This window comes from Boleophthalmus pectinirostris, unplaced genomic scaffold, assembly GCF_026225935.1.
Source record: "Boleophthalmus pectinirostris isolate CB_2022bp ecotype Guang Dong unplaced genomic scaffold, ASM2622593v1 HiC_scaffold_3, whole genome shotgun sequence".
Lineage (NCBI taxonomy): Eukaryota > Metazoa > Chordata > Actinopteri > Gobiiformes > Gobiidae > Boleophthalmus > Boleophthalmus pectinirostris.
Window position 1 is genome coordinate 6954474 of NW_026571299.1, and position 15213 is coordinate 6969686.

The 15213-nt window shown below is 40.1% G+C and overlaps 1 protein-coding gene across 1 annotated transcript in view; it reads right to left on the minus strand.

Moving 5' to 3' along the window:
• The window catches only part of ccdc69 (coiled-coil domain containing 69), a 59020-nt gene that overhangs the window by 21405 nt on the left and 22402 nt on the right, over positions 1-15213 (minus strand). Inside the window, exon 2 of the mRNA XM_055160522.1 lies at positions 2404-2452. Within this exon, the coding sequence (XP_055016497.1) occupies positions 2404-2452 (49 nt within the window). The remainder of the gene's footprint in view (positions 1-2403; positions 2453-15213) is intronic.

The following is a 15213-nucleotide window of genomic DNA, read 5'->3' on the forward strand; positions in this document are numbered from 1 at the left end:
TTCGTCCTGTACCACTGTCACTTGGCTCTACTGCGCATGTCTCCTGCAGAAAGAGCCTCTGTCCTGCTGCAAGTAATGAAATATGCAGCCGAAAATGGTAATCGAGCAGCAGAAAGAAAGAAACTTGTGAGGGACTGGCAGAAAGCGGGGATGGAGAACACAGCTTTACAGGAACCAGGAGGATGCACCATGAATCTTTCCTGAAGTCACTGGATGGATGGACAAAGTCTGAACTTCAGTGACACTGAAACCATCCTGTCGGGATTCAGAAAGACCCGAATAATTCTAACTGGAACTGATGCTGAGTCTGACGACAGCGACACAGAAGAGGAAGCGGCGCTCTGTTTAGGGCTGTCGGTAATTTATCCTGCAGTGCAGAATAAAGGCTCAACAGCGCGGTATGCAATGATATCGCACCCTCCTCCACCCCCTGGAGTTATAATATTTCCAGCGGCTCTGAAAACTCTCTCCGATGATGCTCTTGTTGCACAGATGCACATGTGCCTTGGTTGTCGCGCGGATACAGTGTGTGTAGTGGGAGAAGTAACATTTGGCTTTGGAACAAGTGACACTGCATCTCTCCAGCTCTCACTGTGGCAACTCGGGTCAGAGTCCTGCACCAGGTCGGCTCAGAGCCCTGCACCAGGTCGGCTCAGAGCCCTGCACCAGGTCGGCTCAGAGCCCTGCACCAGGTCGGCTCAGAGCCCTGCACCAGGTCGGCTCAGAGCCCTGCACCAGGTCGGCTCAGAGCCCTGCACCAGGTCGGCTCAGAGCCCTGCACCAGGTCGGCTCAGAGCCCTGCACCAGGTCGGCTCAGAGTCCTGCGCACTTAAGAGAGAGAACCCTGAGCACGTGGGGCAAGTGTCTGCAAAGCGCAATCGGGTGATGGCAGCATTTACCTCCATGTGGCGCAGAGTTCTACGTCGGTCCTTTCGCCTGTAGTCACCCAGCAGTCCAGTCTACGCGGGCGCACGTTAGTCCTGCGTTAGTCCTGCGTTAGTCCTGCGTTAGTCCTGCGTTAGTCCTGCGTTAGTCCTGCGTTAGTCCTGCGTTAGCCCTGGGTTAGTCCTGGGTTAGTCCTGCGTTAGTCCTGGGTTAGTCCTGGGTTAGTCCTGGGTTAGTCCTGCGTTAGTCCTGGGTTAGTCCTGGGTCAGTCCTGGGTCAGTCCTGGGTCAGTCCTGGGTCAGTCCTGGTTAGTCCTGCGTTAGTCCTGCGTTAGTCCTGGGTTAGTCCTGGGTTAGTCCTGGGTTATCACAGGCACGGGCAGTAACGGGTGGAATGTTAATGGGTCCGGGCGGTTGCGGGTCTCTAAAAATGGACCTGTGCAGGAGTCTGGGTCGGGTCAAGTTGGTCACGTGTGATGATCGCAGTGGGCCTCTTAGTACCTCAGAGATTCATTTTTGCAGTTATTGCGACAGCCCAAGCTCCGTTTACCTCTGGAGGTCACGGAGTTGCTCAGAAGTGACACCGAGGATGAAGAATTTAATGGATTTAGTGATTTGGAGTGAGATGGAGAGTTTGGTAAACTTGTTCTGTTCTGTTGTTTATGTTATAGTTTATCTGAAGAACTGTTCATATGTGACGTTAACAGTCTGTTGTTCTCTCTTCTACTGTTATTATTAGAACTTCACTTTCAACATGAAATGTCAGTTCCTGGTCTCTGATTTCATCAAATAAATTTACCCCAGAAAGTGCAACTTATATGTTTTTTCTTCCTCATTATGCATTTTTTGACTGGTGCGACTTATACTCCACTTATATTCTGAAAAATACGGTAGTTTTTAGTTTGCACTTTTTGTTTACAACGGTCCTAAGTGGCAGGTTTTTTTTTTCCAGTTTTCCCTCTCTGAGCCTAATGTTTAATACGTTTTATGGGCAATTTTGTTACAGAGACTTAATAATCTATTTTATTTATTGTTTTGGTTTATTCAAGTGCATTTTTTTTAACAAATCCATACTGTACGCCAGACCACATTAGACTATTCTTATGATAACAAGTATTTTATTTAGTCTTACAGTTCCTGTGTTAAATGTTCTTTAGAAAGTAAAGTTTATTGATCTTTGAAAGGATGTATTCATGTATTGTTGAAAAATGGTCTGAAAATGTCAATATTATCGTTTATTGCAGTAATTTCTTGGTCAATTTATCGTCCAGCAAAATCTGTTATTGTTAAAGGCCTAACTATAGTTGTTTAATTCTAAAATTAATCCTCAGAAATGCTTTACTTTCTTTACACAGTGGATATAAAACGTTGAAAGTAGTAAACATTTTTAGTGAACCGCAGCGCCTTTGCATTCGTCTCCCCCACTCTGTGTCTGTGTCTGTGAGTCTCGACACGCAGTTCCCACGAAAAGTCTGGTCTCGTACAGGAAGTGACGTAAGAGGAAGTGAAACCGTCTCACCTCCGTCGGCGCTCGGCCTCTTCTCGCTCTTCTTGCCTTTGCTTTTCTTCTGATAACACACAGAAACAGAAACAGAAAGAGCAGCGTTAGTGTCAGCGCTTTGACAGTGACCAGACCCGAACCTGCGCCAACGCACGCGATCATGGACAACATCACAGTCCGAGAGCGCGCCCTTACACGGATCTAACCTGTAAACAAAACATTTGACTTGGCAAATAACATGGGCCTGTTAAGATAATTATTACATAGACCTGGTACAGTGTATTTTTAGGCTCCAAAATTATTATGTGCACATTTTCTTTGAGTTAGAGCAGATTTTTTGTTATTTTTTTGGCTCTATGATAAGATTTAAAGGTGCAGTGTGTAACTTTTCTGCTCGTTTCCATGGAGATGTAATTACTAACTTGATCACAATGGAGATATGTGACATTACTGGGTAGATCTATGGAGAAGTGAGCCTGCACATAGTAAAACTTCATGTTTTTGAAGCTGTAAAACCACCTGTAAATGAATAAGTGTAAAGTAGAGCTGTTTAATGTAATACTGCGGAACATTTCAGACAAAGCAATGATGTAACCATAGAAACAAACAGGTGACAGACTCTCCACTAGGGGCGGGTACCATTAAGAAGTTGCTGATACGATACATACCTCGATACGTAGGCCACGATACAAGATACGTTTTTCGATCGTGTACTTTAGATTCAATACGATTTATTTCAAATCGATTCGATACGGTTCAGTGAAAAACAGACTAAATCATGGCTGTGATAGTAAAAGTCCACTAAGTCCACTAAGTTTGTGCTCAAAACTGAAAATGTCAACACAATTGTAGCTCTTACACAAAATAATTTAGTAAAATATACCTAAAAACTACTCTTGGAGATATAGATACAACAGCCCATGATATCGATCCTGTATCAAATTAAACTATACGATATATAAATTTTTCAATATTTTTACACACGCCTACTCATCATCAGCTTATGTTCTTTTTACTATATTACAGATTTAGAAGAGTTTTTGTGATTTAAATCTGCTCTTGGGTTATTATTATATCAGCTACTTTCAGTTTTATCGTTTATTGTCTATATTTTCTTCAGCCAAGAGCTGCTCAATTATGGAAAAAAAAAAAAATCATTATCATGATTATTTTGGTCAATATTGAAATCAACATTTCACTTGAAATTATTCAAATGATTATTTTTAGTTACACAAAGCATTTATTCAGCCTTTCACAACACTTTGTTATTGATCATTTACATAAAACTTTCAAATTAAAAATATATATAGGCTACAAATTTGTAATTTTGCGATGTATAAAATTAATAAAATATACTGTGAACATTGCCTGGAAGAATCCAGACTCATCACTGTACCAGGATCTGTATAACAAATACAGAGAAATATCTTTCTGGATTTTCAGGCAACTGTGAACATGAAATAAGGCAAAGAAAAACACCTATATCCAGCTGTTCTACAATCTCTATATTGAAAAAATAAAGTAAACATACTTATTTATATACAAACACACCCCAAAATAAACTTTGTAAAGTTTAAGGACAAACTAGGACACACTAGGACTTTAGAACCGTGTCGTGCTCAAACATGATTGTGTAGGGTTCTACGTTCCGTGTTTTCTGGTGGAGGATCCGTGAAATACTTTTATCCCTGGAGACAGTATGACATGATAAAACCAGATCAAGTTATAGGTCAGATCTGTGGAGAGGCGACCCCACTCAGTCTGAATGCCAGTATTTCTAGGTATTTTTGAGCTGTAAAACTGCCTGTAATTGAATAAATTAATGACAAACTGCAGAACATTCAGAGCAAAGACATATCCACAGAAACAAGCAGGTGACAGACCCTGAACCAAAAAGTTACATAATGCACTTTTAAATCTTAAATATAGGCAGATTTTCTTCTAAAGTATACACACAAAGCTTTATATTAACAGTATAATATGAAGAGGTAGCTGCACAAAACACGACCACACAACTCGTAAAAAAGTCATAAAAAAAAGGCTCGGGGTGGGAGTTACGCAAACTTGATTCTTGTGAGTTTTAAGCCAAGTTATAATGTTGTTTCCTCATCAAAAACAGACCTGAAGTTGTGTTTTGTTTGATTCACGCATTTGATTAATCCTTTATTATGATTATTATTATTAGTCTGTACATCTCCACAGCTCAGTAAACAACATTTTAACATAGATCAGAAAATAGTTTTGTTTAACTTGGGCTCTTTAATCGAGCGCTCGTCCCGTCCCGTCGTGAGCCAGGAGGGGGTCAGAGGTCGCGGCGCGCTCCGACTCCCTGCTGAGACATGAGCCTGTTCTGAGCTCCGAGGGACGGTTTTGGATCAGACTTGTTCCTTAATCACATGTTTACCAAACGACTGTGGGACTTTTGATTTACGATCGCCATGAATGAGACTCTGTGTGTTTGTGTAGTGTTTCTCAGTCTCTCTTTTTAAATTTATGATGATTATTTATGTTTTGATTTGTTTTTATTGCGATTTTAATGTATTTCTTATTCTGTAAAACACTCTGAATTACTTTGTGTACGAATTGTGCTGTACAAATAAACTTGTGTTTGCGTCTATGTGCGTCTTTGTGTGTGTCTGTGTGTGGGCAGGTTTCTGCATGACAAGCATAAATGTACCGTCAGAGTCATGGATCTATAATAAAAACTGGATAAGGCGTTTCCCCTCCGTCCTCGGCTCGAGACAGACTAGTGGCCGCTCCAGGTACTACACAAACATTTCTCCCACAGAAGCACAATGCCTTTTTGGGAATTCAAACTGCACAGAGGACTTTCGCAAAGGTCGGGTTTTGTAGAATGCTTTTCTATTTTCAAAACGTAAACTTAACATTTTTAAATCGTCAAAGCACCTAAAAGTGATCTTTGTCCAACATAGGCTACGTTCAGACTGCAGGGCTTAACGCTCAATTCCGATTTTTTTGTGAAATCCGATGTTTTTGCGAGGTCGTTCACATTTCCAATTAAATGTGACTTGTGTATGTGACTCCAGTGTGAACGTTAAACGGCCCGAAAGTGTCCCGCATGTGCACTGGAGACACGACGACGTCAACCGCAGCGAGCGTCTCTGTGTTTACGGAAGTTGTCCAAACATGGACGCAGCATCGAGCACCTGGAGATTTTAAAGTTCCTCTCGTACCGGAGCCAGAACATGAACAACTTACTTATTTTAAGGAGGAGATTGAGAAGGAGAAGGACGAGGTTTTTGGCCGTGGTGTTTTGTGGGACAGCGGCAGCGACGTGTATGTGAAATGAACAGTAGGATGGCGACTGGAGCGAGTCAAGAAGCAATTGTCTTGTTATTTAGTGCATCACGGCAAATACAGCCACGATTCTTGAGCAACGAACTGGCGCGTTTATTGAGCCCACGCACTCACGGTGAGGCTCCGAACAGGGAGTTAAACCCTGAGCAACGAGCGCCGTTTTGTTACAGACAATTAAGAACGCGAACATGCACGTTGAGTGAATTTTGGAATGAATGAGCTATAGAGTTTGCATTTTTATCGATGCTCCTTAGTTTGTTTGCTGTATGATTGTTCTAAAACAGGGGTGTCAAACTCATTTTGGTCCAGGGGCCATATCCAACCTACTTTGATCCCAAAGGGGCCGGATCAGGAAACTCATGTCATATAAACCCCAAAAATAGTAATAAGTTCAAATATTTGTGCAGAGAAACACAAATCTATTACAGAAATCTTTTTTAATTGATGAACTCTTTCTTTTACAAAATATTATATTATGAACAATCTGAAACTTTAAGAAAAATACAATTTCAACACAATGTTTCAACATTAACTTGTATGCAAATAGGAATAAGTCAATTTTTCTTGGAAAATCCTGCACTCGGCTCCACTTTTCTCATTTTGGACATTTTTCTGATGAGGGTGTCACGGTCAACAGTCAAAACGATCGTCCTTTAAGAGCGTCTGGAAAGAGACAAGTCTTCATTTGTGCTGCTCTGGTGGGAGGGGCCACGTACAGAGACGCTGGAGACGCTGCTGTGATAAGAGACGCAGAAAATTACCAATATTTTAATAGAAAAAATTATAAAAATATTTTAATAGAAAATCAGACGAGGGCCAGATTAAAGGTCTTGGAGGGCCGGATCTAGCCCCCGGGCCTTATGTTTGACACCTGTGTTCTAAAATCTAAAATCAATGGGCGGAAAACCTCGGGTGCAAATGGACAGCGGGCGGATGAGGAGTTTTGTGTCGCGGTTGCGGATGAAAAAATAGCCCATCCGCGCATCTCTAGTACACAGACCGTTTATATGAATGGACATATATTCTAGCCTCTTAGCGTTTTGGCGGTGACTTTCTTCGCGGCGCACAGACCTACATCAGAGTATCAGTGTTTTCAGGCGTCCACACGGTGCCGGATCAGATCTGTACTCGGATGAATTCGTGGGAGCTGGAGGCACCAGATCGTTCCGTCTCTGGAGCCGTTTTTCCATCGGATTTGTGTGGACGAACACTGCATCCACATCGAAAAAGTACTAGTGTGAATGGGGCATCTTGGGTTCAGCATAAGAGCGAATTTAAGTTCTGCATCGACTCAACACACACCGCCGCCGCCGTCGTTTTTTGATTTACGGATTTATGGATTTGATTTATTAGGCGCCAGCAGAACCTCCCTTACGGTGTTAATTAAGGTCTTTAGTCGACAGTCACTTTCAAATATTAGTTTTGGGGCGAAAAAAATGACACGCCTATTAATTTCAATAAACTCCCAATACAGTTCTGCCAAGATCTGATCAAATCAAACCTGTCCCAGACCTGCCCCTTACCTGCCCTTTAACCAAATGAACTGTTCCTCACTCAACTTCACCTTCATCTCCATCCAAACCTTAACCTCGATATTAAACGTGTCGTCAAAAACAAATATTAGCCAGCACTAGATGTATAATAAAGCTTCAGTCTCTTGCCTAGACCCATGTTTGGTTTAGGATCACTGGTTGCTGCAAATGAAAAGTAAAAAGATGGGAAAAAAAAAAAAAAAAAAAAAAAAAGCTAAGGGATGCATCGATACTTTTTCCAAAACGAGTACTCCAATTTGAGTATTCACCAGATTTTTTTTTTTTTTTTTTACAGGGGTTTGATTATAGTAGTTTCATAGTATTTTTATAGTACAGCCTACTTTTTCGTCTTAGAATACTTATGTTGAGAGGATATTTAAAATTTCGTTTGGCATCAGATTTTAACTTCGGGTGACCAGATTTTCAAAACTCAAAACTGGGACACGCCTGGGCTGGGATGGTTGGTATAAATAAAATTGTGAAAAGAGACCATAACTTTGTCCGTTCTTAACTTTCTTTGTAGGGCAATCATAATCTGAGGGACTTCTGACGGTGCTTTATTTTTTTGTTATGGTAATTTTCTAGCTCAATTTTCGGTATTGCAGTTAAACAAATGACAATATATTCCCCTCTTTACTATTGGTGGGGATCAAAGTGGTCAAAAATAGGAACACCTAAGACATTTCTTGTTATAAAACTTGGGTCAAATCAGTGGTTTTGGGTAAATCCGCTGGGACAGGGGACACAGGGCTCAAAACTGGGACTGTCCCAAGTAAATAGGGAAGTCTGGTCACTCTGTTCTAACTATACCAGAAAAACCCTGATCAGTGGTGGAAGTAGTACAGTATTTATCGAACTATAAGTCGTACTTTTTTTCATGGTTTGGGTTAGGGATGGGCATTCGATGAAATTTTCTTAGTCAATCGTCGGAAAAATTAACGATCGATTAATCATTAACGTTTTTATATTAAAATGATCATCATTATTATTACTATCTGCACTACTAATCTGCATAAATAAATTCAACTTTACGACATATAAACCGTAACCACTCTGGAGCCACATCAGCCCGTTTGACATTATAATGTGTTTAATTCAGTTTTGCACAATTCTCACAGAAACGAAACTTAAAACTGCATCGCTAATTTGCATAAACTCAGCGAAGATAAAACTCCAGCTCTTGTGTCGCTGATGCGGTTCAACTTCTGTCAGATTAAAAGACATGACTCAGTGGAATACAGGTTAGTGTGACCAGATTTGTTTGTCAAAACCAAGACACCGTACGGGGGGAGGGAGGTGGGGACTCATCATCGACATTGAGCGACTCTCACCTGGTAAAACTTTTTCCCACTGGACACCGAAACATATGTGCTGCTTTATACACTGTGCACATGGACTCACACTTGTCCCGAACGCAACGGAAAGTGTGGAATTTCTTGTACAAATCATTGTTAAATACACATTTGTGCTTCGTTACGTTGCAATACGCTGTTTGTGTCTCGCTCCTTCTGAGTGCAGAGACACATGTATGGACCCCTGTTTGGTCACGCTACACACAGCAACCTACATTCGGTTTGTCGATTAAAATGAATGTAATCGATGAAATTCTTATTGATCAATTATCGATTAATCGACTAATCATGCCCATCCCTATTTTGGGTGTTTCCTGCGACTTATATATTAAAATTTTCACACTGAAGCGGTGGTTTCTTTAAAACCACAAACTAAATATTAAATATCAGCTTTATCAAGGTAGAATTTCCAAAAAAAAAAAAAAACTTGCATTAAAAAGTTAATTTTTTATTGGTGTAAGGTCAATTCACCTGGAAGCCTGAGGGCCAAGAAAAATTTGAGAGCCACATTTGGCCCACGAGCCATAGTTTGGACATGCCTGATCCATATAAATTCAGGCGTTAAGGGGTTAAATCGGGGTGTCCAAACTTTTTTCATAAAGGGCCACAAATCTAAACACAAACGAAGCAGAAGGCCGAACGAGGACCATAAACTTGTGCTCAATACAGTGAATAATTGAAATATGTCCATGTTTAACACATCAGAATGAACCATCAGTCCTTTATTCATGCTAAAATTCTTAAAACCACACACTAAATATTAAATATCAGCTCTATCAAGGTAGATTAAAAAAAAAAAAAAAAATTGCAGTAAAAAGTTCATTTTTAATTGATGCAAGGTGATTTGGGCCAAATCACCTGGAAGCCTGAGGGCCAAGAAAAAATTGTCTGAGGGCCGCATTTGGCCCACGAGCCGTAGTTTGGACATGTCTGGGTTAAATTATGATTAAAAAAAAATACCCCAATGTAGTAGAGTAGAAAGTACAGAGACCTGCTCTCAAATATAGTGAAGTAAAAGTAAAAAGTATCCACTATAAAATCTACTAAAGTACAGATACCTAAAATTTGACCTAAGAACAACAGTACTTTACTACTTTTACACTGTAACATTCCAGCGCTGCCCCTGACCCACGGTTTGCAACGCCCTGCTCTGGCTCCTGTGTGTGTTTGTCTTTCTGTGTGTGTGTGTCTGTGTGTCTGTGTGCATGTATGTGTGTGTAATTGTGTGTGTGTGTATGAGACAGTTTAAACAGTGCAGATCTCCTGACATTGTGCTGTAGTGTATCTGTGTGTGTGTGTGTGTGTGTGTGTGTGTGTGTGTGTGTGTGCGTCTGTGTGTATAAGACAGTTTAAACAGAGCAGATCTCCTCACATTGTCTGGTGTAGTGTGTAGTGTGTGTGTGTGTGTGTAGTGTGTGTGTATGTGTGTGTATGTGTGTGTGTATGTGTATGTGTATGTGTGTGTATGTGTGTGTGTAGTGTGTGTGTGTGTGTGTATGTGTGTGTGTGTGTATGTGTGTGTGTGTGTGTGTGTGTGTGTGTGTGTGTAGTGTGTGTGTAGTGTGTGTGTGTGTGTGTGTGTGTGTAGTGTGTGTGTGTGTCGTGGACATTCTCTGCTGAGGCGTGGAGATATAAACATGCACTTCACTGTGACTTTACCCAACCTTAAACAATCAGTGCGGCTCTTGTTTATGCGAGAGCTGCTCCTCTGCTACCGTCTGTGAAACACAAAGCTCCACAAACTCACACACGCCCGGGATGGAACGAAGTAAATGTAGTAAACGTGCACTTTAAAAAAGGTACACTGCGGAACTTTTCAGGTCGGGGGCCCGTTACCATGGAGATAAGGGTGCATCGTTTGCGCCACTTTAGGAAATTTTTTTGAAAATCAGTCAATCTGTAAGTAAACTTCTGTGAGAAATTTCATGAAATTCTATTGATGTCAACAACTCATCCTTATGTAACAGATAATACTCCCTACAACTGTACAACAACTCGCCCTTATGTAACAGATAATACTACTCCCTGTACAACCCTTATGTAACAGATAATACTCCTACAAACCCTTATGTAACAGATAATACTCCCTACAACTGTACAACAACCCTTATGTAACAGATAATACTCCCTACCTACAACCCTTATGTAACAGATAATACTCCTACAACTGTACAAACCCTTATGTAACAGATAATACTCCCTACAACTGTACAACAACTCACCCTTATGTAACAGATAATACTCCCTACAACTGTACAACAACCCTTATGTAACAGATAATACTCCCCCTGTAACAACTACAACTTACAACTCGCCCTTATGTAACAGATAATACTCCCTACAACTGTACAACAACTCACCCTTATGTAACAGATAATACTCCCTACAACTGTACAACTCACCCTTATGTAACAGATAATACTCCCTACAACTGTACAACAACTCGCCCTTATGTAACAGATAATACTCCCTACAACTGTACAACAACTCACCCTTATGTAACAGATAATACTCCCTACAACTGCGCAACAACTCACCCTTATGTAACAGATAATACTCCCTACAACTGTGCAACAACTCACCCTTATGTAACAGATAATACTCCCTACAACTGTACAACAAACTCACCCTTATGTATGTAACAGATAATACTCCCTACAACTGTACAACAACTCACCCTTATGTAACAGATAATACTCCCTACAAACTGTACAACAACTACAGCACCCTTATGTAACAGCAGATAATACTCCCTACAACTGTGCAACAAACTCAACTGTACCTTATGTAACAGATAATACTCCCTACAACTGTACAGCAACTCATCCTTATGTAACAGATTTATATAATTACACCTGATTGTCACTCGTCTCTTGTTATTTTGCTAAAATTTTCCTTTTGGATCAAGTTTGTCTGATAAAAATTCACTTCTGTCAACTGGACAAAAGTTTTTGTGATTAAATACATTTCGCGGCTCATCCAAGCTGCTCATTCTGTGGAAAAGTTGACAGAGTAAAAATAAAGTTACTCAAACATGTGTGAATGAAACAAAACACAACTCCAGGTCTGTTTTTGAGGAGGTAATAACATTCGAATGAGGCTTAAAAGCTCAATTTCGTGTAATATAGAACCTTTAAACAAACACGACTGTTTTGGTTTAATAATCAGAGTCAGAGATTTCAACATTGGCAGCGAACGCCTCATCCACTGCAGACGGAGGATTTGAGCAGATTACACAGATTTGGGAATAAAATGAAGAAATTACATCATTGTTCAAGCAGGAAACTGTTCCATCTCTGTTGCACATTATTCAACACTAAGAGGCTTGTTATTATCAGGTCTGTCACAATATTTACTCCGTCCACTTACGGTTCAACACACGAGAACTGAACAAAAGATTTTTGGTCTCAGTATTTGTACATCTTCTTTGCAATAATGCTCAGGTTTTTGTTATTTTAGTTGTAAAATTGTAAGATTTGAGCTGTAAAGGGTTGAATAAATCACTTGGGGATGGGCATGATTAGTCGATTAATCGACCATTAAGAATTTCATCGATTACATTCATTTTTAATCGACAAACCGAATGTAGGTTGCTGTGCGTAGCGTAGAGTGACCAAACGTCAGTTTTTCCTCGGACATGTTCGTTTTCCACGTCTTGTCCAGGCCGTCCAGGTTGTTTTTTTGTTTTTTTTATAAAGTGATGCAAATGTTCAGGTTTTCATTACTGTTCATTGGGCCATTAAACTGAGCGTCTCTCGTAGCTCAGAAGGAGCGAACAGACACAAACAGTCAGTCAGTCTGCAACGTGTTGAAGCACAAATGCACATTTAATGATGACTTGTACCAGAAATTCCACGCTTTCCGTTCCGGTTGAAACAAGTGTGAGTCCATGTGCACAGTGAACACAGCAGCACATATGTTTCAGTGTCCAGTTGCAGTGTCAGGGACCTCAAAACTCACCAGGACACCAAAAAACATGAAAAAGCTTTGCCAGGTGAGAGTAGCTCAATGTCGATAACGAGGCCCCAACTTCCTCCCCCCGTACGGTGTCCTGGTTTTGACAAACACAAATCTGGTCACACTAACCTGTATTCACCTGAGTCGTGTCTTTTAATCCGACAGAAGTTGAACCACATCAGCAACAAGAGCTGTTTTTTTCTTCACTTAGTTTAGGCAAATTAGTTCAGACTGCAGGGCTTAACGCTCAATTCCGATTTTTTTGTGAAATCTGATGTTTTTGCGAGGTCGTTCACATTTCCAATTAAATGTTATTTGTATGTGACTCCAATGTGAACGTTAAACAGCCCGAAAGTGTCCCGCATGTGACACTGGATACACGACGACGTCAACCTTTACGGAAGTTGTCCAAACATGGACGCAGCATCGAGCACCTGGAGATTTTAAAGTTCCTCTCGTACCGGAGCCAGAACATGAACAACTTACTTGTTTTAAGGAGGAGATTGAGAAGGAGAAGGACGAGGTTTTTGGTCGTGGTGTTTTGTGGGGCAGCGGCAGCGACGTCCGTTGAAAGGAACGTGTGGATGTGGAGACGGAGCCAAGAGTGGTGAGTGGTGATGTGCTTCTCCTCAGTGACACGGAGTTTATTAACAATTTTCACCTACTTCAGCGCAAAATAGTGACGTTTGTGGCTTGTTGATAACGTGTAGGTGGATGAATGCGCTTTGGCCGTTCACACTGAAGTCGCATGTCAAAAGATCAGATATGTATCGGTTTCAGGAGCACATATCCAAGTGTCCTGGGTCACATTTGAAAAAAAAACGATTCTCTGTCGTTCAGACTGTCATTAAAAGATCAGATACAGGTCACATAGGGGCCAAAAAAATCGGATTTGGGTCACTTCAGGCTGCAGTCTGAACGCAGCCTTAGTCATGCGGTTTTAAGTTTCGTTTCTGTGAGATTTGCTCCTTTAAACACATTATAATGTCAAACGGGCTGATGTGGCTCTAGAGTCGTTACGGTTTATATGTCGTAAAGTTGAATTTATTTATGCAGATTAGTAGTGCAGATAGTAATAATGATGATAATTTTAATATAAAATATACAATACATATATATATATATAAAATACGATACATATCTCGATACAGTGCACTTTTGATTTGATATATTTCAAATCGATTCGATACGGTTCAATAAAAAAAGCTAAATCATGTCTATGATACTAAAAGTCTTTGTTAAACCACTTCTTGTGCAAACGTTCATATGAAACACAAACATTTTAATCATCAAAACAGTAAAAATGTCGCATAAATTGAGTTTCCTTTCACTCCACAAGCAACAAAACTGTAGCTGTAACAAAATAATTTAGTAAAACACACCTAAAAATACTCTTGGTGATATATCGATACAGTAGCCCACGATATCGATACTGTATCATCACATTAAACGATACGATATATCGATATTCTGATATTTTTGCACACCCCTAGATTAATCGATCATTAATTCTCCCGACGATCGATTAATGAAATTTCACTGAATGCCCATCCCTAAAATCACGTCTATCTAATTATTTTACTTTCTGCTATTTTAGTCTGAATATTTACGTTTTGGAGTTCTTTCAAACAGAAAACACCCTGTTCCACTTTGTGATGTCATGCGGTGGTACAGGAAGTGCTCCATTGTGTCAACCGGGGAAACTCCACACCCTTTCACTAGAATCACTTGGATCATTTCCGTCCAGGACTTTCCCAGTTTCTACTGAACTAAAAGGTAAAAAATTTGCTGTAACTTGACCACTTCATGACATCACAACTTGGAACAGAGCATTTAGAGCTTTGCAGGTGTAGACAGACTAATGATAAAAACTCAAACATGTGTAAATTAAACAAAACACAGTGTTAAAAAAATATCTTAAAGCTCTCGAGAGTCAAATTCGAGTAATATAAAACCTTTAAAAATAATACTATTGTTTTGGTTGAGGACAGTGAACGCCTCATCCACTGAAGATCGGAGCAGATTACACAGATTTTGGAAAGAAACGAGGAAATTGCATCATTGTTATTCAACTATTAAACCGTTGGGATGAGGTAACAACATTATAAGATGACGTAAAGCTCACAGGGGTCAGTTTTGTGTCATATAAGAGCTTCAAAATTTAGGTTTACGTGGATTATCCTGCGTTATAAAGTTGTTTGAATATTGTTATTTATCGTTACACAGTGTTGTGAAGGTGACTTTTAAAATTTATTATCCTACAGATTACAGATTACACACGCCAAAATGTAGTTTGTAACAGAATCCATCAAGTTACTTAAGGTGAGTAATGTAATCTGAATACTTTGGATTACTTGGTTTGCTGCAGAGAAGCAAAGACGAGGAAATCGTAACATAAGATGTTTTGTCTGATAAAAGAGATGGATAAAAGAGGAGGAAACACGTCCACGCAGCATGATTTAGTCCTGGTTTAGTCCTGCTTTAGTCCTGCTTTAGACCTGATTTTAGACCTGATTTAGATCTAGTTTAGACCTGGTTTAGTCCTGGTTTTAGACCCGGGTTTAGACCCGGGTTTAGACCTAGTTTAGATCTAGTTTAGATCTAGTTTAGACCTGGATTTAGTCCTGGTTTAGATCTATTTTAGACCTGGTTTTAGACCTGGTTTTAGA